General features: G+C 35.4%; 5 protein-coding genes across 6 annotated transcripts; 2 read left to right on the plus strand and 3 right to left on the minus strand.

The window, feature by feature from the left end:
* The first annotated feature begins 115 nt into the window (after nucleotides 1-115).
* LOC144848506 (microtubule-associated tyrosine carboxypeptidase 1-like) lies at nucleotides 116-4539 on the plus strand. Its single transcript, XM_078705287.1, has 6 exons — nucleotides 116-238; nucleotides 652-1133; nucleotides 1813-1963; nucleotides 2426-2594; nucleotides 3192-3359; nucleotides 3966-4539. Exons 2-6 carry the CDS (start codon nucleotides 715-717, stop codon nucleotides 4427-4429), a joined length of 1371 nt encoding a protein of 456 aa, XP_078561413.1. The 5' UTR covers nucleotides 116-238; nucleotides 652-714; the 3' UTR covers nucleotides 4430-4539.
* Nucleotides 4540-4720: 181 nt separating this feature from the next.
* On the minus strand, nucleotides 4721-9544 carry LOC144848538 (ubiquinone biosynthesis O-methyltransferase, mitochondrial-like). The gene is made up of 6 exons (XM_078705333.1): nucleotides 9515-9544; nucleotides 8000-8092; nucleotides 7521-7764; nucleotides 7049-7291; nucleotides 6040-6199; nucleotides 4721-5245 (listed from the first exon to the last, which is right to left on the minus strand). Exons 2-6 carry the CDS (start codon nucleotides 8077-8079, stop codon nucleotides 5130-5132), a joined length of 843 nt encoding a protein of 280 aa, XP_078561459.1. The 5' UTR covers nucleotides 8080-8092; nucleotides 9515-9544; the 3' UTR covers nucleotides 4721-5129.
* LOC144848546 (uncharacterized) lies at nucleotides 8434-12997 on the plus strand. The gene is made up of 7 exons (XM_078705353.1): nucleotides 8434-8558; nucleotides 9279-9400; nucleotides 10152-10354; nucleotides 10504-10622; nucleotides 10996-11040; nucleotides 11619-11732; nucleotides 12098-12997. Exons 2-7 carry the CDS (start codon nucleotides 9282-9284, stop codon nucleotides 12194-12196), a joined length of 699 nt encoding a protein of 232 aa, XP_078561479.1. The 5' UTR covers nucleotides 8434-8558; nucleotides 9279-9281; the 3' UTR covers nucleotides 12197-12997.
* LOC144848504 (5-cytosine rRNA methyltransferase NSUN4-like) lies at nucleotides 12994-18892 on the minus strand. Its single transcript, XM_078705285.1, has 5 exons — nucleotides 18745-18892; nucleotides 17481-18195; nucleotides 16665-16828; nucleotides 15429-15553; nucleotides 12994-13623 (listed from the first exon to the last, which is right to left on the minus strand). Exons 1-5 carry the CDS (start codon nucleotides 18853-18855, stop codon nucleotides 13347-13349), a joined length of 1392 nt encoding a protein of 463 aa, XP_078561411.1. The 5' UTR covers nucleotides 18856-18892; the 3' UTR covers nucleotides 12994-13346.
* A 1971-nt stretch (nucleotides 18893-20863) lies between these two features.
* LOC144847762 (membrane progestin receptor gamma-like) lies at nucleotides 20864-25775 on the minus strand. Of its 2 annotated transcripts, none has more exons than XM_078704274.1 (3): nucleotides 25648-25775; nucleotides 23652-23816; nucleotides 20864-22623 (listed from the first exon to the last, which is right to left on the minus strand). In XM_078704274.1, exon 3 carries the CDS (start codon nucleotides 22596-22598, stop codon nucleotides 21456-21458), a length of 1143 nt encoding a protein of 380 aa, XP_078560400.1. In that variant the 5' UTR covers nucleotides 22599-22623; nucleotides 23652-23816; nucleotides 25648-25775; the 3' UTR covers nucleotides 20864-21455. The 2 variants fall into 2 exon arrangements, with proteins under 2 accessions (XP_078560400.1, XP_078560401.1); XM_078704275.1 differs by lacking the exon at nucleotides 25648-25775 and adding an exon at nucleotides 24908-24996.
* Between the last annotated feature and the right edge of the window lie 334 nt (nucleotides 25776-26109).

Here is a 26109-nt window from a genome sequence, read left to right on the forward strand (position 1 = left end):
ATAAAAAACACGGAAGTAAAAAGTTGCAATTTGTTTACAACGCATGCGCATTGAAACTTTTAAGAGTCCATTGCCTAGCAACGCGACTCGCTCGGTTGGGGGTTTTCCTATCATGTGTTGGTGGTGTAACAACAACAGTATTTTTCTGTCCTCTGATATGATGCCTAGGCCTGGGCCTACTCCCTCAATGCAGTAATGTAAACAGTTTAAATAAGAGCAGTTTACCGCTGTACATTAGGTATACATTATTTTATTTTGTTAATAATAATATGATATTTGATAGGCCTAGGTAGGCCTAAAGAGTATTTTATTAGGCTAGGCCTAGCTAGCCTAGTATAAGTAGGCCTAGCCTAGACTAGGCCTAGCCTAGGCCCTAGCTAGTAGTAGGCTTGGTTGGTTGTGCAGTGCTCGGTTTGAGACTCTAGGCCTAGGCCTACCCAGGCTAGTATTCTCTTCAGTGTAGGAGCCCAAACAAATATAAAATATATGCCTAGACTAGGCCATGTTTAATATGGCCAATGCACCTAGCTAGCTAGGCCCAGTCATTCGTAAACATATTTTATAGACAGGAATGTGTACAAACAAACTTTATTTCATGCAATTTTATTTTTTCCTCATTTGTGACCTTTCAAAAATGTTTTTACTTTTTAGGCTGTGAGGTTGTAGTAGGCCGACTCTTAGTCTTAAGGAAGGTGGGAAGTTATTTTTTTCAAGATGAGAAAGAAAAAGGAAAAGTCGAGAAAAGCATCTTCAGCACCTCGCCGGACAAATTCAATTGTTATTCAGTCTTTTGACGAAACACCAAACCGGTTCAAGTCGAAACTAGACCCCATCAATCATCTTGAACTACGTGACAATTTCCTTGAACGTGGCCAGATTCCGCAGTTCCAGATTCGTGCATCGCACAATCAGCGAGCGAGACACATAGACATAAAGTTTGACCTTCTCCCCGAGGCGGTAGCAGTTTTAGAGAAAGTGTGCAGTATGTTTGGAAGTGGTGATGTGTTCCTTAAGAAAACATTTGGTGATAAAATAACAGTAGATGAGGCAACTGATAAAGTGAAGGGATACCTGTATGAGAACAACTGCAATAACCAAGTTAAAATATGTTGGAGTAAAGACTTGCTTTGCAGGTATAATAGATTTGAAACACTCCTTTTGGAACCCGAATGATGAAACACCCCGAACCCCGGCCAATGATGAACCACAATGAACCCCAACCCACAGGTCCGACAAATTAACCATTAATGCTTCAGCATCATCTTCCAATACTGTGCAGAACCTCATTTGAGTATAGTCACACATGGTTGAATTGAATTGACCCAGAGGGCCCAGGTATGATCAGTGGCTGTGATGTACTGGTACACCGGTGTAATCCCCTACTCGTCTTGAAAGATGTACTAGGTTCTTTAAAGTGCACATGAACTAGATGTGTACACTGGACCTACAGTTATAGTCTATGGAGTGAGTGGGCCTTGAACCCTTGCTGATTACGGTTCTACTGTCAAAACCACTCGGCCACCACAAGCTTAGACGATCACTTTGTCTCGGGATCCTCTAAACCTAAAAAAAAAAAAAAATTCATCTGAAGTGTAGGTGTGTAATATTCTTTTATCTGTAGTAGAAATGTTTTTACCTAATCAGTACTAGTTATTTTTTACTCTCTCAGCTTGTCATTGCAATAGCGTTGAATAAATCAATATATCGTATCATGATGAGTACTACTACTGTATCTCATCTGCTAAGCCCCTACGATCATCTAGGTCATGGGACAACTAAAACTAGAATGTTAAATTTGTTTCCTCTTTTCAGTGGCAAGATGTGTTGGCATGGCCCTTGTATCCAAGCTAACCGACCTGAAGCAAGGACTTTCAACCTGTTACTGCAGAATTCAAAAGAAAACATGTTTTTAAGTGAGCATGGAATCATCTGCCTAGCGGATCATGAAATCGGAACGCACTATGTATCCAAATTATTTTTTTATCACACAGAATGATAAATGTTTCATTTGCATTGAACAGACATAGGTGTCATAATGTTTTGTTTATAATTTATAGGATATTATTAAAAAAAAATTTTTTTATTTGATTGATCAGTGGCGTAACACCTATGAGCGCTCACTGGCTAAACCCAAGGGCCCCGGAGCTTTATGGGGCCTCTGAGCAGTGTCCAGAGGAAAAAACAGGCATTAAAATATGCCGAAAAGGCTGCAAACGCTCGAGGCCTCCAGCGTTGGAACTTGGAGGGCCACTTAGGTGTCCTAAACCAGGGGCTTCAGGCCTCTGCGGCATGCCACTGCGAAATGTGTTGAGATTATAGAAAAAAATGCATTTTTTTCAATCATTAATTATCATAACTATTAGTTATTTAGTTAAATGATGTTGCATAAATGTTATGTTATGTCTCCTTAACTGGTTTTCTAAAGCTCCGTATGTACAATGATGGCCTACAGCCTTGGTTTTCTCAGCGACAACAATTTGGCATTGGCCGTTTAAGATCAAAGAAACTTCTTGAAACGGAGGAAGGGCTAGCAACTATTAACACCATGCTGAAAGCTAAACATCAACTACTCTGGAAACCAGCATTGTTGTATTGTAAGTAATCAAATATGATCATTTTAGAGCTAAAATTGTCGTCCAGAACCTTGCACCAATACCTTAAAACCTCAAAGAGAAGCCCATCTCGAGACAACCTTTTAATCTTTATTGAAAGAAGCTAGCCATGATATACATGATGACCTAGAAATCCTAGACAATACATTTTCTGTATTCCTACATTTTAGCTTCTGTCTGCAAAAATTATCTTGAAAAGAAGCCCATCTCTAAAACAATATAGTATGGGCTTCTTTTCGAGATAGACTATTTGAATATCAAAGGAACATGGTGATTTAATGACAGATAACTTGTGAAGTAGATATAATGTATGATTGAGTTTATATCATACATTTATTTTGCAGTTTAAAATGGTATGTTGATCACAAATATGTTAAATTGGTAGGTAGTGTCTTAAAAATCCTAGAAGCAATTCACAAAATGTACACTGCAGCATTAATTTCGAAAAGAAGAAAAAAGAAGCCCATCGTGAAAAAAAAGAAGCCCATGTGCTTGTTTTCGAGGTTTTACATTATATTATCTGTACATGTATTGTCCAGTTACTGAAGTTCATAATATATTTATTTCTTTTTTTTCCAGACACTGCATGCAAATCTTTAGAGATGTCATTTCAACAGTTGTATGATCATCTAGGGACGTATGTAAGAGATTCCAACTATCGCTGGAAACTGGTGATGAGGGTGAAAAGAGTACTTGATAATGTCAATGACGTTGGGGGCTACGGAAAAGATCAATGTTATTTTACAGGTAAGAGGACTATCGTGGGTTGGAATCGGACGCTTGTCGCATTGCTTGTATCCTTAGTTGAGACACTTTATTCAAAAAATGTTTTCTTTTCTTTCTTCTCAACCAAAAGAAAAATGATGAATATTATACAGAGATCCAGAAGACACTTTACTTATGTTTGGCACTCGGGTGTACAAATGGGTACAACTTTGTGCTGATTACTAGCTGCATTATGGGAGTATTTTTCCATATGTCAAAAATGACCGGGTAATGATATTTACAGCGCTTTGGTTCCACCACATTAGGCGCCTCATAAATCCAGGATAATATTATAACAAGTGTAAACCTCTTAAATAAGCTTACATATAAATAGTTTCGATGAGCGGTACAGTTAATATAACAATAGGTAATGCGTTTAGTAGTCCCATTATACAACAGAACTCCCTTGGAAACCCCTATTCAGGGGACACCTATATTAAGAATACACTTTCCCATGAAACGAACAAGGGAAAACACTATGGTCAACCTCTATTCAGGGGTTCCACTGTATAACTTTCCTCTCTGTACAGTACAATTAACTGATCTGTAATGTGTGTATTTTTTACAATTGTACTGTTCTTTCTTTAGGTGCTGTGCAACTTTTACGAAACATTGATGAAACAGATTTTGTACTGCTATACAGTGGACGAATCTCTGTCGAGGAATTGCCTCGCATACGGAGACTAGCCCGCATGAACTGCATCAAGCTACCAACGTTCCTTCAAGATGTTGGGAAATACAAACAAAACCTTTGGAACATCGCTGTTGTGAATAACCTAGTGTCTAAAGATAAGCTTCCATCAAAACGTGCTAAGTTAAAGAAGATAAACATTTCTGTAAATATACCATCTGCAAAGAAATATTCAAAGAGTTGTCAGCCGTCAAAAAAGACTGTTCGGACTTTTTGTAATCGGATTGCTCCACAATCGTCGTCAATCATGTCGCCAATTCCTTATTCACCGCACAAGTGGATGCTTTCTAAGCGCCCTCGTTCCTGTCCAAACACGTTTGAAAAATCGAAAGAAAAGCCTCAACCTCTATGGAAATGTTGATTGTAACAAATATGTGCCAACAATTATGTCTTTCAAAAACATGTTATTTTAAAAAGCTTTTTACATATCTAAAAGTAAACAATTTTTATACTTTTTGTAGATGTTTGTATTTATGTTTTCATATAAACGATAAATTATTAACAGAAATTAGTGTGTTGACAGAATTCATCCAACTTTAATTATGTGCTGTGATTTTTAGAAAAAACAGTAATATATACCATCAATTGTAGAGAGAGAGGTTCTGATATTGAATATAAATAAGAAGTTGTAATAATATACTGTTCTATATTTATGCTTTATACAAGAATATATTTATCTGTTTACCTGAGAAGTAATATTGAAAAAATTATACCTTTGTTTGTTTGTTTGATAAAAGAGCATTGTAGAGTTTAACCAAAAATCTTTTTAACCCCAAATAATATAATAATATTCATAAAATTGTTTTTAAAATTCCATTCCATGAGATAAAAAACTGGTTTTATAATAAACTCTCAGTTTTTCACTTCAGCAAAAAGAGTATGACTCCCACTTTCAACTCTAAATGATGCTCTTTGACATAAATATTATTAGTACTTGTGTTCTCGTTGCAAATACTGTATTTATATGTCAATCTTTATAGGCAACTAGACATGGCATTTTAGTATGTCCACCACAGTTTCTCCTGTGTTTATTTCCTTCTGGTATCAACACTCAACTTTCTTCAGCTTTCTTTGACGGCATGTAGAGCATAGTTCATACTGACGTCTGGTGACCAGCTCCACTGATTGGTGATTGGGTTAAATTGCATTCCTTTTATTGTGTTTGTATGGCAGTTATCTGCAATTATGAATTTACAATGGTTAATTACCTTGCCAATAAGGATGGTTGGTACATTTATATTAATGTATTAGTCTCACAATAATAATGAAGCGGAGTTGTGGTTTGGTGGTTATGATGCTTGGCTACCAATCCAAGGGTACTGGTTTCAAGTCCTGTCAGTGACAGGATTTTTCTAATGACAATTTATAAGTCCACTTCCAAAGACTTGTAATAAGACTTTGTTTATGTAGAGCATCTTGTATATTTTTGTCTTGTGAACAGGATTGCCACCTTTAAGAAGGATAGTGAATGAATTTGCTTATGGTTATCCTTGGGGAAAAAAATCTTTATAGCGCTTTAATGCACAAAGCCTCTAAATGCTTCACATTATTACTGCGCTAATGTTTGGGATCAAACCAAATGGAAACATACTCCCATAATGTTGTGTTTTGACCTATACCAGGTACCCATTTGTACACCTGGGTGGAGAGAGGTAAGTAAAGTATCTTGCCTAAGGCTACAAGCAATGCGATGAGCTTTGAATTCGATCTCACAATCAGTAGTCAAACGTCCAACACACTGCGCCACATGCCATTACCACACTCACAACCATATTGGAATGCAGTGCCATAAACATAGAGGTCCCTGGTTTAGGAACCCTAAGTGGCCCTCCAACGCTGGAGGTCTCTAACGTTTTTAAACACATTTTAATGCCTTTTTTTTCCCTCTGGGCACTGCTCAGGGGCTCCTGTGTTTAGCCAGTGAGCGCTCATAGCTCTGTTGGAATGCTGCCATTTACAGGAAAAACTTACTCAGCTTTAAAATGTTTTTCATTTCTTCTGGCTGAATAAACTTGCTCCAGTCATGTGTTCCCCTTGGCACAATGTTGAATATATTTTCTACTGCATATACTGCAAGTATTTGTGACAGTATTGTTTTGCTTATCGTTGTAATGAATATTGAACCACTGTCCTGAAAAACAATCATTAAAGCTCTGTCTACACTATCAAACTAGTTTGACAAAATAAAGTGACATCATCGTGTTGATATGGGCACATCACATTTTTTGTCACATAAAGTTTGATAGTGTAGCCAGAGCTTAAAGCCCCCCTTCCCTACGTTTTTTAGATCTAATTTAAGATCACAAACTATATTTAATGTAAAAATAATACTATATGGTCCTATTGCGATAACTTTTTTCGTCTTTAAACGGTTAAAAATGTGAAAAATAAGTCGATTCTAATAATTATAGCGGCCCGCTATAAATCCCAAAATGCATTGCGCGTGGATTGATATTTTTGTTTTTCACCTGTAATTCGCCCACTTTTCGATCGATCGTGAGGCCAAAACAAATGGAAGACTCCTAACTTTTCAGCGAAAATACCGGGTTTTCCCCAATTTGTATCAACGGAGTCTGGCAAAAATAGAAAGACAATTAATGCAGCAACTATACAACGTCAGGCTAGGTATATAGCTAGCGTACGATGTTCGTACGTTACCGATGTTTACCAGCTAGGCCTACAAAACTAAGCCTAGCTAGGCTAGGCCTAAGACCGTCCGCGAGAGGTCGATCGCCGCGAGCTACTTAGGTAGTGCATTGTTTCTCACTTTTTATCATAATTTACCATAAAACGTACATTTAAGACAAGGAATGACATGGTTTAATGTTTTTAAAGTGATATATATGTATTATTTTCCAAAAAACGTCCAAAATTGCAGGGTAGGGGTCTTTAAGATAAAAAGATGCAAAGGGGACTTTTGTCTTTTTGCAGTTAAAATGAAAAATACATTTATAAAAAAAAATAAAAATATATTTTATACCTTTAACAATGCACAACAAGGTTGAACAATATCATTTTTATTGCTAATATGTTCAATGACCTCTGACATCACCACAGCGTCATAATGACCACTCTTCTCTGCCAGCAGATCATTCACTGAACAATGACGATAGGTCAGATGCTCTTTTAAGGTCTTGTCTTTACTGGCGTGTGCTGTGGCAGCTTTAACGTTCTCAGACACAAGGTCAATTCCTGTAACATTCGCACCTAACCTTGCAAGTGGCTGTAAAAAAGAGATGGTTTAATGCAATATGTTGTTCTCAACAATTTGAAACTCATTATCTCCAAATAGTCTGGAGTCTCATAATCTCCAGATAGTCTGAAGTCTCATAATCTCTAGATAGTCTGGAGTCTCATAATCTCCAGATAGTCTGAAGTCTCATAATCTTCAGATAGTCTGGAGTCTCATTATCCTCAGATAGTTATCTAGATCAACAACACTTGATCTGTACCTCACTTAGTAGTCCACCACCACAACCCACATCCAGGATGTGAATGCCTTCTAGGGGTCTGGATTCTGAAGTAGACGTTGAATATGGAAACAATGCATCACGTATAAAAGGCACTCGAAGGATGTTCATGCTATGCAGGGGCCTGAAAACTCCATTGTAATCCCACCACTTGCCGGAAAGCCTCCGGAAATGTTCTGCTTCTTCGGGATCCATTTCACTTGTACATTTGTTTGTACTCTTACATCTGAAAAGCGAAAAAGTAACTTAGATAAGTACTGTTATTAGAAATTTGGATATACAGGTGCTATGTTGATGAGTTGGGCTAGGGATTATTTTCTATTAACACTCATTGTCCTTGAGATGATGTCCTCAATGTAGCAGAAGAGTGTTGTGACCAACGCAACAGCTATTGTTGGTCCTTTCTGAATGATGGTGTAGTGGTGACAGTGATGGAGGCATGTCTTTGGCAGATACTGTACCTTTTATTCTGTCTACAATTCGCAAATTGATACCTTCGCGTATTTCGTAACAAACTCTGCAAACATTTTGTAAACTTCATCGTTGAGCAGTATCTAAAATAAAATTACTTAATGCATTTATACATTACAAAAACAAGAAAGAAACAAACCTTCTCCTCTATTCTCTACCTCACTAAACTATCATTTTAATATCACAAGTTTTCAATTAAATGTAGAATTAAATATCTTTATCCAACACACAGGATTTATAAAAGAGACTGTGAATATTCGGAATGGTGCGTACTTACATTTTACAGAATAACTAAAAGTATTTTTATTTCTTTTATGGCAATTTAAACTATTTTGGTCTTACATGCTTGTCACCATGCCCAGGGTTGAAAAAATAATGAATTTATTGTTTTGGTCGGGCGCCCTCTTAAGAAAGAAGAAGAAAACGTAAACAACGGGGAAGATGGCTAATGCAACGTGTCCTTATATGTGATATAAAATTGTTAAAATTTTGTTTGATTGGAAACATCACTTATTAATTCAATACAATATACGTGCAGTATAAGTCCTGGTATGTAAATTTGATGCTTAATTTCCTCTATTAGTTTACGATACATAAATGATAACGCGTCTAAAAGCTAGGCCGCAATCTAACGCACGTTCCGACATTTTTGTCCCGGGTTAAAACCACTCCAACGCCCGTTGAATTTTAACGGGTGCTATCTTTAACGCTAGGCCTAACTGAAGTAGTTTTTAATTTTAGACCTGATGATTACTTTGAAAGACATAAGATTCTTGTAAATTGACTTCCAAATTATTGTTAATATATAGGATCCATTCGGAATAATAATATAAATATATTTTTTTATTTTATTTAATTAATTAATTTAGATTATATTTATTATAAAATATAGGCCTATAATATAGGCCTGGGCCTATACATAGTATGTATAGGCTTTACTTACAGTAGCCCTAATATTCTTATACAGTATTCTGTATATAATTCTATATGACACATAGGTACTCTGAAGCAGAACTATATAGTATAAGCATATATGCATGCCATAGGATGGCATACGTCATAAACTTTTTGCAATCATGGTTTAACATATGTGCATGTTTTTTTTAATTAAATGTAAATATAAAAATGATCACAATAATTCATAGAAAATGAAAAATTAAATTCTAGTTTAATTTATGAAATGTAGCATTTGAAAAAATACAATAATTGCCATTAGTAATTAATGGTGGTTATTTGAAACATATTTTATCAAATATTATTTTGTTTCAGTGTATGATGCCACAGGGTATCCCTTGGCCACTATGCATTCTAATCTTGGTTGTACCTATTCAGTACTTTCTAACAACATGGAAACCAGTCACTGACCTTCAAAGACGAGACTCCCTTCACCAGTAAGTAATTTATTATGTTCCAAGATTTTATTAAAAGGCCAAGAATTGAAGAGAGTTACATCAAGGCAATATTATAATTATTTTAGCAATCTAACAACAGGGCACTGGACTCACCTTGTCAAGATAGGAACTCCTAACAGTCCTTTGATTTTATGTCTGGCTGTGACAAATACCAATAGTACTGTACTAGGTACATATTCCCTGCAGCGTGCAGTGTCTATTGAAGGGTGTGAAACTGATCGTGTAACAGCCACAGATAAACCCTTTGATCTCCGGAGCTCGGCATCCTCTTGTTAGATTACCTTCATTGCATCATCCACCTACTTTCTCTAGCGCATAGTTACAATATGAATACAAAAAAAGAAAAACAATATGGCTTCATTATTTTTGCTTGTTATTGTTGAATATGGAAAAAGCATGCTACAATGATAATCTTTGATATCTCTGAGGTTTGCTGTGACCAATCAACAGAGTGTAGAAACAAAATCTTGCACATTGGCTTGAAAATGTGTTTGATTTTCTAGATACAGACATTACAAACTTTATATGCAACAAAAAAATGGACAAAGACAAATAACAGGATCCGGGATAGAGTGGACATCCCTATTATAGAAACGAAAACTTTCCCATGAAATGTATGAGAAGCAATATGTTTTAATACTACGGCCAGCCTGTTTTCAAGGTGGCCCCTAAATATATATACTACTGGATTGTTTTATTGTATTTTTGTTTATTTTTTTTCTTTCAAAAGGTTAGCTTGGAAATTTGAAAATTGGAGAACAAAGGCCTTTGATGTTTTTTTATGGAAAAAATGGATTTTACAGAAGTATAAACAAATTGTTAACTTATTAGAGGGTAAAACACAAGCGAGCTATGGAGATGAAAATGACGATGCTGGGGAAAGTCCGGCTGTAGAAGTTTTAAATTTGCTTAAAGCGAATGGGCACTTTGCAGGTAAGAATTATCTAATTAAATAATTTATTGATTATCTGATTAAATTTATCATTTTCTATCAATATTTATGCACCTCACTAGAGATGTAGGCTTTACTAAGCTTTTGTTTTCCACTAAACTAACCAATTTTTTGGGCGCTTTTTTTGTAGGCTCACCAGATCCAAGAATTAAACGGCCTGCTGAAGTGAAATTCCGAGTTGGTCAAGTAATTAGGCATAAGTTATGGGGATATCGAGGGATCATTGTAGGCTGGGATGAAACTGCACAGGTACTGTAATTCATTTGCTATTTATTTACACATTGGAATGTCTTTTACTAATTATTAAAGATAACCTGTATATTATTGTTCTCCTGAAAAAAATATTTTTTTTTGTTGAATATGTCAAATTCCTTACCTGAAAAAATTGTTTAAAGCAAAAATAGTCAAATTGGCAGCCAGCCAATGAATTTTTGTTCGAATATAACCGTATGTTTTGTCTTTTAATAAGTGAAAACATTGTTTTTTTTTCTGCAGAAGTGATTAACTTTATTAAAACTACAAAATAAACCTATTCAAAGTCTGATTTAATTAATCTTCATTTTTGATTTTTTTAAGGGATAATACATCTTTAAGTATTTGTTTATATTTATTTCTTATTTAGGCCCCTGAAAGCTGGATTCAAGAAATGCATCCAAAGGATAAGCCAGTAAGTAAAAAAAAATTGAATGTAAATAATTGTAATCATCATTTATGTTGATTAAAGAGAAAATTTGGATTAGGCCCTCTACAGACCAACTAACAGTGCAGCACCTAAGATCAACTCAGTTTTCAGGTAGACCAAGTTATTAAACATGTATTGATTTAAATGTCTTTATCAATGTCAAACTATTAAATTTTATCACAGTATTTAAATAAACCATAATGCAATATATTATTTTATCTTTATTATACCGAATCTGAATTTTTAATACTGAATGTAAATCTTTATACCTGTACCATTTTAGGCTCTGTAAAATAAATTTTCTCTGTATAGTTAATTGTAATAATAATTCATATTTAGGGATTTTTAACATAATACCAACATATTATCTATAATCTATTAACATATTGACCTCAGACTGTGTAATATCATTTAAATATCCATCGTTTATCATTATGTACAATAAAAGTGGGCTGTCCCCACAAAATAGAATGTATTGATTTGCTACAAAAGAACATATTTTTCCAGTAACACAGTATTGCAAGTTGTACAGTTAGATGTTCCTTATACTTTTCCTTTAACAGCATTGGAGAAACATGCCAAACTATTCAATCCTAGTGGATACAAGGGATGTATCGTCTGCAGCAGTGACTACATACATTCCACAAGAAAATATAGAATTAATAGGCAATATGAAGGTAAGTGTATTATCAGCTATTTCCATCACTTTGCTGTTACATAGTTGACTCTCTAGTCTCTTATATAATAACTCTATGATTGTTGAGTTTAACCAAGACAATCTAACAACAGGACACAGAGCTCGCCTTGTCAAGATAGGAACTCCTAACAGTCCTTTGATCTTATGTCTGGCTGCGACAAATACCAACAGTACTGTACTATGTACATATACTCCGGGGGGCGACATCTGTTAAGGGGCGTGGAACTGATCATGTCGCAGCCACAGATAAACCATTTGATCTCCAGAACTCAGCATCCTGTTGTTCGATTGCCTTGGTTTAACAAACATTGGATTGTGAAAATTAATATTTTTTTGTCTTTGCAGATTATTCACCCCGACGTAGACGATTACTTTGAAGGTTTTGATGGAACCCGTTACCTAGCAAGACCATGGCTTAAACATGTATATCCTCATGATCAATGACATATAATGTTAATTGTATTATTATTATTATTATTTAAAAAATACTGATTTTTTGTGTTGATTATTTTTGTTTATTGTAAAACACTAAAGACAATAATATTTACCGACAACTATTTAATTGTGATGCAAGTTTGATATCTTAAACATTGTTAGTTTGACAAAAAAGGTGTGATGTGCTCAAATATTCAATTCAGTTCAAAATAACAATTTATTTACTTCCTTTTAAGATTTAAACAATAATGGAATGAATAAGAAATAACATAGACAAATAACAATATATGGTAGTGATATGCACAAATACGGTAGTGATATGACATCACCATGTCCATATATAGGCACATCACACTTTTTTGTCACATAAAGTTTGATAATGTAGACAGAGCTTTAGAGGATAGTCTGCTCTGTTAGAAAAAGGTCAAGAGATAATAAACAGTTGTATTAAATGTGAATCACAGCCTAAATTATATTTACCCACCCTACTTCTGAATATTAATTTAATGAAGTCTTTCATTTAAAACAGATTTTTAGGATTTTACTATTATGGTGAATGGAGTAAATTAATATATTTATGATGTGACTGATTTAAAATGAACCTACACATCCTTAATTTTATACATTACAAAGAGATAGATACACTATAATGAGTATAAATGGGAATTGTTATGGGTTACTAATAGTACAGTTTACTTCACAAGTCATCCATACAAAGAAATCAATAATTATTTTTTGTTTTATTTAATATCATATAATAGATACCTTTTTCTAAATAAGAATAAAAATATATAAAAACCTGTCTCTGTAGATGTTTTACTTATTTATTTCATATGAACCAATAAATTGGTGAAAATTTGTAGTTTGATATAGATTTATAGTAAATATTAAAACGTACATAGTTTATTCCAGTTCATTCCAAATCCAGTATATTCCAGTTCACTCCTAATCCAGTTTATTCCAGTTCACTCCTAATCCAGTTTATTCTAGTTCATTCCTAATCCAGTTTATTCCAGTTCATTCCTATTCCAGTTCATTCCAAATCCAGTTTATTCCTAATATATTTCAAATATTTGTAGGTTCATTGACAAAAACATGTTTTCCTTTTTTTGTCAAGAATCATGTCCATTTAAAGAAATATTAACCATTGTTCACTTTATTAATTTAACCTTTTTAAAGCACAAAAATACATTGGTCCAAAATTAGCACTCAAACTTGGCACTACTATCTGACCTAATTTAAGCTTGTCATGAAAATTAAACATGTTATTGCATATGCGAGTCAAAGGTGAAAGGTCAATTTCAATGACTTGTATCGAGTCATTTTGAAGACATTCATAAACGGCTCGTTGAACCACATTCTCATTCTGCTCGGAAGACATGGTACAAGTAGAATACACAACAGTGCCACCAACTTTTACAGATTTCAATGCAGCGCTAGGAAAAGAGGAGAAAAGATATTGAATATGTGCAAACATATAGATACAGGAGAACTGAGACACCTATTAAGGGGACAGCTTCAGGACCTACCAAAGTCTAGGATGTCATCTGAATAGAGGTTGGCCATACTTTTTTCATACCTGTGTTGATCATATCGCTAACGCTATTCACGCTCCATTTACCAACAACAATGGATTGGTAGTCAGGCCACACAAACGGAAATTTTTCAAAGCACCAACACAGTACTATCCAAACTCAACCGCCAACTTTAAAGTATTGCTCACGTCCGGGGATGTCCATCCTAATCCAGGACCAGTCAACAACTCTGACAAATCCCGTAGTGATCGACCAACCAAAAAATCAGTTTCACTCTCCAACTGTCGCAGTATTCGCAATAAGTCGCTTGATTTGGATATTTTCTGCGATACTAAATCAGATGGATTAGACATTATATGCTTAACGGAAACATGGTTGAACTCCGAGGATGATACGCAAATGTTACATTTTTCTAATAAATTTGACATTTTTCGTCGCGATCGCGAATCTGTTACCCGTGGCGGAGGTTTACTGATTGGTATAAACAGCACATTGCAATCAAAGGTTATTGCATCTGAACTGAACATTGAAATGTTATGGGTCTCTATCACATACCTATATCATACGACGAACGTTTAATAACTTTGGGTTGGTTATCCTTACGTGATAGACGTCTAATGATTTTAATTTCCTTTATATTTCGTTGTTTTTATAATTTAACTTTTTGTAGTACTGTAAACAATAATATTCATATCAATCAACGCCATCCTGAATTACTCACATTTGTCCACCCTTTTGCACGTACCGATACTTTAAAATATTCGTCTATCAACAATTTTCCTGTTATATGGTCATCACTACCCCCCATAATCAAAGATCAAGCAGTTACTCTTCCTTTGAAAAATTTTCTGTCAAAATTGAAAAAATATCTGCTTGATAATCGATAACTTTATTTTAATTGTTTAGGTGTATTTTAAATTGTGTAATATAATCTGTATATTTTTTATTCATTTTTAACTTGTATTAAGTTGTATGTTACAGGGGTTGCGGACACAAATGTGTTATGGCGCTCTGTTGCTGTCGCAACCCCTGGACCGCTTGTGTCGAATAAATAAATGAAATGAAAAAAATCACAGGAAAGTATCCACTTAATAGGGCTGCCCACTGTATAGGGTTGACCCAAAGGAGGGATTATACTATAATACTATACTGTATACTATAAACAATTTTGCGCCTTTTAACAAATTACAAGGTGCAGTACAGATAATTAAAAGTAAACTGCACAATTAAGCAGTGTTCTGAATAAAATGTTTTGTTTATTTGTATAAAATTATAGGTTGAACAACTCATAACAAACATCCTGGCTCTGTTATATCTGTGGTATATAATAATATATTATATTTTTAACAAGAAACTATATCTTTTTTATTGCTGTGCCAGTTTAAATGCACATTGCAATTTTATTAGGCATTATATACAGTAGTACCCTGGTGTGTTTTAATTTTTCATATTAAATAGTACTGAAAAAATAAGGAAGAATTTTATTAGGAAGATGGCAAATCTATTGTCCCCCAAAAACATGAAAAATGAAGAATATTCCTATTTTTTGCTTTAAAATACAGTTTTTCAGGTAAATAATACTTTTCTTCAATTCAATTTTTGGCCAAAGTGAATGACTATTATGTGACATTAAAATGGCATATCCAACAAAAAAATTTTTCAGGGGGACAATATATCTTTAAACAACATTTTTTTATTGTTCTTACCTCAGAAGTTCAGTTTGCAGTAAAGGTAGCCGACTTCTTTCTTTGAGTCGTTTTGGATGAAATATGTTATTGTCGTTTTCAGTTGCCACTAGTCTGTCTGTAGTGCAAGGAACGTCAACAAGTATCTACAACATTTACATATTATAGTAATTTTACTTGTTTGTAGTTTATGAATCATAAATCATCATTCTAATAAGGAATGAAGGTAATCTATATTGTTTGAAGGTAATCTATACACACACTATTTACTGTATGCAGTTATCAGACCTCCCACCTCTAGCGACGGCGGGAGTCTCACAATAATGATGGGAGTTTCACGATAATGATGGGAGTCTCACGATAATGATGGGAGTCTCACAATAATGGCGGGAGTCTCACGATAATGGCGGGGGTCTCACGATAATGGCGGGAGTCTCCCGATAATGGCAGGAGTTTACCGATATTTCATATAATTTCTCCTAATTTTTTTGATAAACATAAAAAAATATGCCGATAATGCTGGTAGTCTCCCGATATTTCGTGTCATTACCCGCCAAAATACAATGTTCTCGACATTTTCTGCATTTGGTACGCCATGAGATATTTTTATACTAATATAGTATATAATATATCTTTCTATTGTTTAATAGCTCCCTAATTAGTTTGAGGTAATTTTCAAAATATTATAGCACTATCTATAGTTTGGAAATGCTTTAAAAAATCCTGATTATTTAATTTTTCCAAGTTGGAAGGTCTAATTTATTTTAGATTAGATAGAAACAACCCTATAACTATATTATAATATTATTATATTTATTCCTTTCAGTGAAACATAAAATGGGAGCACTGAGGAGACTATCACCAAAAAAGGGTGTGTATCTCCAACCCCATTAAAATTGTTGTGACCAGGGTACTCCCACATTACTTTTTAAAATGTTATGTCTTTAGCCACATGTGGCCAAGGATTACCAATAGTAAATCAATCACTGTCCTATCAGATAGGTGGTAATCCACATGACACAGGGGCTATTTTGTGAACCAGTTCACCGGGGGGTAATCCCTACTCATCTCGAATGATGAAGTGGGTTCTTTAAAGTGCACACGGGTTATAACTATGGATTATAGTTCTCCGAAAAGACTTGTCCCACCACCAGAACAAGGAGCGAGTCGGACTCGAATCAATGCCGATACTGTTGGCTCTGTAGGTATGGTAAACGGCGCCCCTGCCTTACCTGCTCGGCCATTTGACTCGCTTACCTTATCATATGTATCAGGTTCCATGTTGCCCCACTCTGTTCCGTCAAATTCTGTTATTCTGAAGCATTCCTCATCATTAAGAATGTGTTTTGGAATACAAAGCTGCAAGGCATCTTGTAACCGTCTTCTCCTGGAAGGTGCCACCTCATTACAGACTATTCCACCTGGAAAATTACAAATATATGATGCAGCGTTAGTATGCTATGCTGGAAGTACTGGCACAACAAACTCACTTAAGTTGCATTTAAAGATCTGTCTACACTATCAAACTAGTTTGACAAAAAATGTGATGTGCCCAAATATGGTAGTGATATACCCAAATATGGTAGTGGTATGACATCATCACATCCATATATGGGCACATCACTTTTTTTCCCATAAAGTTTGATAGTGTAGACAGAGCTTAAAGCCAATTTATAATTCTGTTTGATGAGTGGTGATAAATTTGCTCCCACTGTCGGAAAATGTATGTGAAACAATAATGTGTAGTTTTGCTGTACTATACTAATACTGTAGTTTGGGGTAGTAAAATGGCATAATAGTTCATATTTCAACATGGAAACTTAAGAGTCACAGAAGGAATATTGTATAGTAAATGGGCCTGTAATGATCTACATTATAATAGTATTTATTTGGTTAATGCAAAGCATTAACCAAATAAATACTATTTTTTAATTCTTTTTTAATTAATGGTTAAACAACAGACTTGATGAGCTTATTAGTATGGAGCAATATTATATAGTATTATCAACATATCACATTTGATGTGGCAAATAGAAATTTACTTTCACTTCTAAAATGATTGTTTGACCCGACCTATATTCATTGTCTGCATCATAGCAACTGACTTCCCTCCCGGCGCGGCACACATATCCAACACCATATCCCCTGGCTGCAAATCAAGCGACAAAACCGGAAACAAAGAGCTCGCATCCAGTAAGTAATACTCAAGGTAACTATAAGTTTCAGAATTATATTTAGCTGGGGGAAACCTCTTCACGGCAGATCCGTCAAATATATAGCATTTTAAATGTTCGCTGATTGATAATTGTTTTCGTTCAATGCCGATGTCAATGTTGTGGGTGCTGTTGTCCACTAGATTTGGGATGAACTGACTCATCTGGTCTACATATTGCTCAGGAACTATGTATTCAACTTTTGGCGCATAGGTGGATGAGGAGGAGTTAATTAGCACATCATTATTCAGATTATTATTTGCTTCTTCTGTTTTCTGATTCAGTTTTGCGTTTGATAAAGTTTCAATGTCGTTTTGGCTATTTTCTTTGATATTTTGATTTTCAGTTTCTAGCAATGCCCTCATAGAGGGTATACAATCTTTAGCACCCAGTTGTGACAATTTTTCCTCTACAGCTATTGGATGAGCAAAGTTGTTAACCAGAGCGCCATGTTTTTGCTTTGAGAGTAAAGCCAGACGTATCGAAGGCCACTTCTCACCGAATTCAAATTTGTAATGTTTATCAAAATACTTTAACGCCAGTTGAGTCGGTTCATATTTACTTTTCATTGAATCCTTTAAAAGTCAAAAAAGTATTAAATAATATTTAATAAGATTTCGAGTCCTACTCAAAATACAAAAAAATTGTAATAGTTATGTTTCATAATCAATTAATCATAGCCATTAAATTAAATACTAAATGAAACGAGAAATATTAGTAAGATTTTAAGTAAGACAATAGCCTAATCATAATACAAAAAAATTGTAATATTTAATATTTACAGTATGTTTAAAAATATCATGATTCATATATGAAATAAATACTTTTTAGTAAATGAAAAAATATTATATTTAGGCCTATTATTAATAATAAAACGAGAAATTAAATAAAATAGTTAGACTAAATGATAAATGTGTGTTAACTATGGATAATAATTTGATACCTCCATGTTACCTTTCATAAGATACAGACAGGATCACGATGTTGGCAGGTAGGCCTAGAGGGCCTAGGCCCTAGCCTAGTTGGTATGCATGATGCAGAGCTAGCAGCACCAGACCAGACCAGAGCAGAGAGAGAGAGGCCTACGAAAGTAATGCCTAATTTCATGATAGTTAATTACTTACGGTGATCCATTTATATTTAGGCTTTTTCCACCTTTTAATAACAATCAATGGGATCCTATTTGTACTGTTTATCAACTTCTCTAACATTCCAAAACGAATCATTTTCTTCATGGACTTTCTGCACGTGCATCATGTAGCAGCTCGCACCACCACCATCATGCTACTAAAAAGCCACAGCAGAGCATGCGCACAGCTGATTACCGCCAATACGGGGTTTCCCCTTTCCAACATCTAAACGGGGTTTTCCCCTCGAACACGCTTTATACATTCTCAAAAATTAACAAAATTAAGCATGTTAATGGTGTTTTGTTTTTGTCGAGTCACTTTCTTTACTGACATAATGATATGGGTGGTCAATCCTCAATTTAATTCTCCGGCAATTCCGCGCCTAGTTGCATGGTCGAATTGCAGACAAGGTATCGCATTAATATTGAACAAATTTGTATTCCACGAAATAAATTGAATTTACCACCTTTTTTCAGTCACAACCTTCACTTTTAAAAAATGACTTGACTGAATATCAGTAAATAAACTATTATAGTAGGCCCACACAAATCCAAACAAGGAGGACTTAACTGTACTATCCAGGGGTGTAGGCTGGCGGTTGGAGAGGACTAGCTCTATTTTTCAAAATTGTCTTAGCTCAGCCTCAACGATGGTAGGGCTGGTCCTGTAGACTTTTACTTATATATTTATTTAATCATGTAAAGTGCCATTTCCTCGGACTAACAGGTCTATATTTTCTTCAGTCCCATGTATGGTGGGGCGTATAGGTACTGAACAATCTTTATTTTTTGTTACATATGTCAAATTCAAGGCTGCAAACATCGCAGATTTGATTTCACGCAGGTGGGAGCAAACACATTTATCGGATGGGCATTTTCTTACGTTGCGTCGCTAGTGGGAACCACGCTTTACCACTGATCGTACCAAGGCCTATCTGAACAATCGGTTTAGTTTTAGCAAACTATTGTACTGATTTCACGTTTTGAATAAGTATTTACAATATTATAATTATTCTATGCGAATAACATCGGATTTGATTCCTTTTAAATTTGTTTTTAAACAAATAGTGTTCGTTGGATTAACAGGCTGATGTAGAGATTTAGATCAAGGTCTTTTTGCCACCGAAGCAGAAAGCACCTAGAAGTTTTTTATCCGGTTAAACCCAGCGGCCCCAAAGCTTAAGAGTTCCAGAGCATGAGCACAGCAGCCCAATGCAACAACCCTGTGTTGGAGGGACAATAGGAGTGCTAAACCAGGGGCCTTTTCCACATTCGTTACGCCTTACATTGTAACTATCACTAGGTCGAAGCTACTGGGTTCTGCATTATGCCAATTGAACCTCTTAATCTCTGTCTACACAACAAATTGGAATTGATAAATAAAAGTATGATATGCCCAAATGTTGTAGTGATATGACGTCATTGTGTCCATAAGCAAAACATTGTTACATAAAGTTTAATTGTGTAAACAGACCATAAGTCTTATTGTAAACAACTTTCTTTGTGAAACTGTTACATACGTATAACGATATTATTTTTAGTTCATTTGTGATTTGTCATACGTTTTTCTCGTAAGAAGTTAACTGTAAAAAATATTTAAATTTTATTTATTTGGTAAAAGTAAAAGAAACTTCGTTTAAAATATTGGATGTAAGGAATGGATTATATGTGTTACCATTGCTATCTTTTTTTAGGTATTTAGCAAAGCCTGTTCCAGGTGATCGGTTATGTCATTCTTTTCGAGTTTAATTGTGAAAGGATTAACCTCCAAAATTCTCAGATTAGGACAGTTTTAATTAAAATTGTTGGCATCTTTGTCTCGTCATATTAGGCTACCATTTTATCCCGTCTGTAGTATAGGTCAAAATTGTTAGGCTATACAAATCACCAAAACCGAATGCATGTTCAAGCTGGCCGTTTGTCTGAGCAGGGAGTTGTAAAATAGCTCCCTGGTCTGAGTGTGTTGCATTTATTGTTTGTATAAGTTTGTAAAATGTTTAAGTATTTATTGCCCATGGAAATTATTATACGAAATAAATGCTTGTTGAATTAGACGTACGTACCATAGTCACTAAACATTACTAATAATTGGATTTATATATAAGTGCTTTTATTTCTTCAGAGTGAACAAGCATCATGCCCACAACCTTAAACTTATGCCTGGTTCCCACTAGGACGCAATACAAGGACGTAAACGCACCACAGGCAGTTTGGCCAATCACGACACGATGTATCATCTTAACTGTCTCTGTGATTGGTCAATTCACTTGAGTTGCACTTACGTCTTTGTGTTGTGTCCTAGTGGGAACCAAGCCTTATCATCACTTGACGGTAGAAAATATCAGCTAAACTCTGTGTTTTATAAAGTTAAAAAATATATAACTATCTTTGTTAAATAAGTGCACAATCCTAACAGAGGCAAGTGTGTGGAATTAAATACAGTACAACAAACTCAAATCTAATTAAACTAATTAAGTTATTATGAAAACATTGGCTAGTTACGCCCTCAGCTTATCGTGCAGCGGTATAAAATTTGCATTGTCTTATTGCTACATTGCATATCATAGAAACAAAAGAATAACTATAATTGTCCAGTTTTTAAAGCGAAAAATTATTATTATTATACTATTTATATCTAGTGACCTGTGTCGCCCAATGTTAAAAAAACAAAACAAAAAATAAAGACTTCTGAAGCCTGATGTTAAATCAATGATTTTTCAACTTCGTTTTTCTTGACTTGTGTGTATGATTATTATTTTTACGTTTGCCATTGGTAACGACACACGATCCGTTGGTAAGATTTCTTCCACCATTGCGAACGTGTGCGCATGTTCCGAGATCGGTAGTACAACTATTTTCAATAATTTCACCGTTAACCATGTAAACGTGTTTATTCTCTGGTTTACTGTAAACTTTAATTGAAAACACCAAAATAAGGAACAGTTTTATGCCGAATATGATGGAAAGAATTCCGATCGAATACCAAAACGTTGGCATTCCAATGGTTGCAATAAGGAAATCTCTTCGTTCTTTTATATCTATTAAAAGGGCATCTACCTGTAGATTAGTCGCTATGCTGGCAACAATGTGGAAAAGCTGATGACTGTGAAAGAAGACGTCGAACTTGCCCGGAGCAAACCTTTCTGGAAAGTGGGATGCGTAGATAAAGGCAGTGAAAAAGGCCGCGACGAATTGCCATCGATGTACCACAACTGACGGTGCGTCACATTCGTCGTCTGGGCAGGCGGCTACGCGGTATAAAAGAGGAAGGCTGCAAAATATATACGGGAACATAAACGATGAAAGACGACACAAGTGACGAAATAAACTCTCTTTCATAAACCGTGAACCGGATGCACCACACGTGCACATGAAAACAGCGTTTAATGCAGCAATAGGGATGTATAAAAAAAAGTAGTTCGTGTTCATCAAATTGTGCGGGAAAGCGTAAAATCTGTACGCGACACAGCAGCCTAGACTGTACATTCCCAGTGATGAGTAGTCGAAAAAGAAGCAGACATGACGGGCTCGTTCAGACAGACAACAAAACAGATGAGCAACACTGCTCGCTGACAAATACAAACACGAGCATACAAGTTGACCAAGCAACGGCCAAGTGAACGGATCGTTTAGAAAGTCGAGGTAGGAACTAAGATAAAAAATGCGGCATAAAAAGTATAAAAATGGTACAAAATGCGTCCAAAAATTCAAGGTTTCATTGGTCCTGTATAATGCACTTCGTAAACACTCGGAAAGACTCGTCTCACATGCTCGATATCCGGTTTTGATGAATGGTTCGTGAAAGACTTTGGGAAGTTGGTCATCACGGAACACTCGTACAGTCGACATTTTCGTCGATCTTTGGTTTACACACCTAAAAAATAAAACAATATCTATATTAAATCGACCAATAATTTGTAAATCCACAGATAAACTGTCGTTTCTAAAGCGTGGTTCCCACTAGAACCAAACGTAACAACGTATTGACGCAAAGTGATGTATCGCGTAATCACAAGTGGGTACCGACGACGCAACAATGCTTCAAAAATCGCAGGATTGATTTCACGCAGGCGGGGGCAAACACAATTATTGGAAGGGTATTTTTTTACGTTGCGTAGGTTGCGTTACGTTGCGTCACTAGTGGGAACCAGGCTTAAGGGAAAGTGCTGCTGAAATTTAAAAAACATATTCATATACATATTAGTACTGTTTCAGAGGCGAATTAAGGCCAATTTTCACAGATGAGCGGTAATGGTAAGCGGAAAACCGCATAGCTTGTCTTACGTAGAATCTGTATATTATCCTGAACGGAAACCTCCCGCTCGATTCTCCATGTGTGTCAAGCGTGGTTTCCACTAGCGACGTAACGTAACGCTAACGTAACGCAAACGACGCAATGTAAGAAAATGCCCTTCCAATAATTGTGTTTTCCCCCGTCTAGGTGAAATCAAACCTGCGATGTTTGCAGCACTGTTACGTCGTCGGTTTCCACTTGTGATTACGCAATACAGCACTTTGAGTCAATACGTCGCTGCGTTGCGTTCTAGTGGGAACCTCGCTTTAGAGGAGAAGGAAAAGCCGAATTTGGCCGAGAATCGAATAGACCCCCATATATTTGGGGGAATTGAAGAAATTGATAATGTTGCTCATGTTTGTTGCAACATGACTCGAGTGTGAAAGGTCGACAACTCAATTATGAGACGCTTTATAATTTACAAATCATCGAAGCTTCCTTCCTCGATTTATTTTGGTGAGAGATAGAACGTGACCAAGTTACATTTTTAGCTTAGTATTTTATGTTATGTTTTTATGACCCATCCGGTCCTTCGTAGCAAAAAATAATTACCTCTTGTCTTTGTATAATTTGAAACTCTTTTTAAATTATCTACGTTTTATACTCACTGTTAAAAGCAGCTTCCACGCTTAGGCTCACTGTATACACATCGAGTTCTTGTCGACGGTGAGTTAAAACAGTAACATAGCATCAAATAAATGACCCAAGCAGAACACAATAACCGTGGTCACTCTTTGCTGATCACAATACAAAAGATTCTATCCGGGAAGTCACTGCAAAACAGCCAACATAACCCTGTTAGAAATTTAACTAGATTTTGAAACAAGGTCACTTTTCTATTAAATATATCTAATAATCTATTGGTATTTCCGTTGGCTCATATACACAATTCTGCGTTAAGAAACATATTTTCTTTTTTTTGCAGAGTTATGCTACACGGCGTATTCTTTTGCTAAGGGTGTCTAATACAATAGAGCCCAATTAAGGAGAAAGCTGTGGGGCCACCAAAGTATCCCTTTTAGGTCTCCCCTGAATAGGGGTTGACCGTATAGTGTTAAAAACAAATATGTCGAAAAAGAGAGATTCTACTGTAATTTAAAAAAAATAGAGAATGTATTTGAATTATCCAGACTTCATTACAAAATGATGGAGATCATCAGATAATCTGATCCGGTTAATGTTTCATAATAGGCCTATAATATAATTAGTAATATAGATTTTATATTTATATCGTTAAACTTGTTTGTTCTTATGTGCTGCGATAGCTTTTGTAGCTTGTGCTATGGATGTGAATCCGAAATAAAAGCAACATTGAATTGAATTTAATGTAATAATTTATATATTTATAATTGTTTTTTCCAAGTGTTATGTTATTGTGTACCTACCAGAGGCACCTTTTCGTTGCATGCTAAAGCTGTAATATCTAATACAAAAACTACGTATTCGTAACATTACATTAAATTCATTTCATAGTTGTTTCAAATGTATAATAATTGATCGCTGTTTCAAACAGTATTTCCGTTTCAATTTATTTCTACGCTTCCCTTGTTCTAAGACTCTTCCTGTTTTCTGTATTGATCAAGGTGTGGATAGCGATTGAGACTATACAGAGGATAACACATAATAAAATGGGCACATGATTCGATTTTAAGTGAATTGAGAACGGTTTGGATTTAGGCCTGCTCTGCTCTGATGTAAAACAATTCGGGACCGCGCCTCTTTAATTGGGGTGTCCCCTTAGGTGGGGTATATGTTAACATTTCCCCCCTCGTTCGTTTTACAGGAAAGTGTCCTCTTAATAGGGGTGGAGTCCCCTTGAATATGGCATCCTAAAGGACACAAATAATTATGTAAAAACCCTTACACAGTGCCGGTACGTTGATTGAATTTAAACAAACAGTTCCCATAATTGTTTACTGTATATTATAAAATCTCACTTCCTGTGGTTCACACTGTTCCATTTTAACTACCACTCCTACAAAGGCAAAAACGAGACCTATCTTTACAAGGAGTTCCTCTATACAATATACAGGAATTAAACGGATTATTGAAGGATTGACCCGATCCTATTGTTATGCATCGCTGGATTTCGCAATAAGCAAGACAAGCCTTTATTATTGTAAATTAATGATGGTTTTTCATGCGTACAATCCGACTGTTTTACTCTCATTTTGTTTTGATAAATTGATTTCAATAAACAAAAATTTAACTGCATTTGTAGACCTACTTATCTTATACCGTTGATCCTTTCGAACCATGTATTTGATTGTGTAACACAGTATGCCTAATAACTGTGTTTTAGTTTCAAAACTTATTTTCGGTAGGCCTACCAAGGCATTCTGCTTTGATTGTAGGCTATACCATCATAATAAATACTAATAGTAGAGATTATCTCTCTATGATTGTACCTAAAAAGTCTTTCTGGTTTAGGCCTATAATTAGTGCCTCTAGGCTTACAATCAATCAAACTTGTTGTATACGGTTGTCGTGCGTAACTAAGAAGCCGGTGTTCGCCCCACCCAGTCACTAATTACCCGATCCCACGGGCAAACCTAATGACGTAATTATGACAAAATAACAGAAAATTACTTAAATTAAACTCACAGTTTCTGTACCCTGAGCCTGACTTGTATATACGATAGTTACATGATCTCACATACGGTTTGAGCCTTGGCTGGATTTACAGTGACGACGACGACGACTATGATTCAACTATTCAGCCTGTATATCCGATTTATGAATGAATACAATAGAATGAAATCCAAGGACATGCTTTTATAATTCGATATGCTTGACTGACTTTAAGTGTCAGCCATCGTTAGAAATTCCGTCATTAATGAAGGGCGGCATCATGTTTGTTAATAACTGTTTAATAATTCTACAAATTAAAATTCTCTTGCGCAAACCATAGAGATATTACTGAACTGTTATAATATCTCTATGCAAACCAAGGCAATTGTTGTTATTTTGTATATATTACTAAAATGTATCCAATTTGAAAATGACTTCACATTCCTTTTTTGAGTTTGGACCCAGCCCCCGGGCAACCCATGCCATCGCGCAACG

Source organism: Antedon bifida, chromosome 7 (assembly GCF_963402885.1).
Source record: "Antedon bifida chromosome 7, ecAntBifi1.1, whole genome shotgun sequence".
NCBI lineage: Eukaryota > Metazoa > Echinodermata > Crinoidea > Comatulida > Antedonidae > Antedon > Antedon bifida.

Excerpts from the sequence above, each read along its gene's own strand:
- LOC144848506 (XM_078705287.1), top strand. The coding sequence starts at position 715 with ATGAGAAAGAAAAAGGAAAAGTCGAGAAAAGCATCTTCAGCACCTCGC. Across the intron at positions 1,134-1,812 it reads AGTAAAGACTTGCTTTGCAG|TGGCAAGATGTGTTGGCATG; the intron begins GTATAATAGATT and ends TCCTCTTTTCAG. Across the intron at positions 3,360-3,965 it reads AGATCAATGTTATTTTACAG|GTGCTGTGCAACTTTTACGA; the intron begins GTAAGAGGACTA and ends TTCTTTCTTTAG.
- LOC144848538 (XM_078705333.1), bottom strand. The coding sequence starts at position 8,079 with ATGAAGTTTACAAAATGTTTGCAGAGTTTGTTACGAAATACGCGAAGG. Across the intron at positions 7,765-7,999 it reads AATTGTAGACAGAATAAAAG|ATGTAAGAGTACAAACAAAT; the intron begins GTACAGTATCTG and ends TTCGCTTTTCAG. Across the intron at positions 7,292-7,520 it reads GTGGTGGACTACTAAGTGAG|CCACTTGCAAGGTTAGGTGC; the intron begins GTACAGATCAAG and ends TCTTTTTTACAG.
- LOC144848546 (XM_078705353.1), top strand. The coding sequence starts at position 9,282 with ATGATGCCACAGGGTATCCCTTGGCCACTATGCATTCTAATCTTGGTT. Across the intron at positions 10,355-10,503 it reads AGCGAATGGGCACTTTGCAG|GCTCACCAGATCCAAGAATT; the intron begins GTAAGAATTATC and ends CTTTTTTTGTAG. Across the intron at positions 10,623-10,995 it reads GCTGGGATGAAACTGCACAG|GCCCCTGAAAGCTGGATTCA; the intron begins GTACTGTAATTC and ends TTTCTTATTTAG.
- LOC144848504 (XM_078705285.1), bottom strand. The coding sequence starts at position 18,855 with ATGAAGAAAATGATTCGTTTTGGAATGTTAGAGAAGTTGATAAACAGT. Across the intron at positions 16,829-17,480 it reads GATGCAGACAATGAATATAG|GTGGAATAGTCTGTAATGAG; the intron begins GTCGGGTCAAAC and ends GTAATTTTCCAG. Across the intron at positions 15,554-16,664 it reads AACCTGATACATATGATAAG|ATACTTGTTGACGTTCCTTG; the intron begins GTAAGCGAGTCA and ends TAAATGTTGTAG.
- LOC144847762 (XM_078704274.1), bottom strand. The coding sequence starts at position 22,598 with ATGTCGACTGTACGAGTGTTCCGTGATGACCAACTTCCCAAAGTCTTT.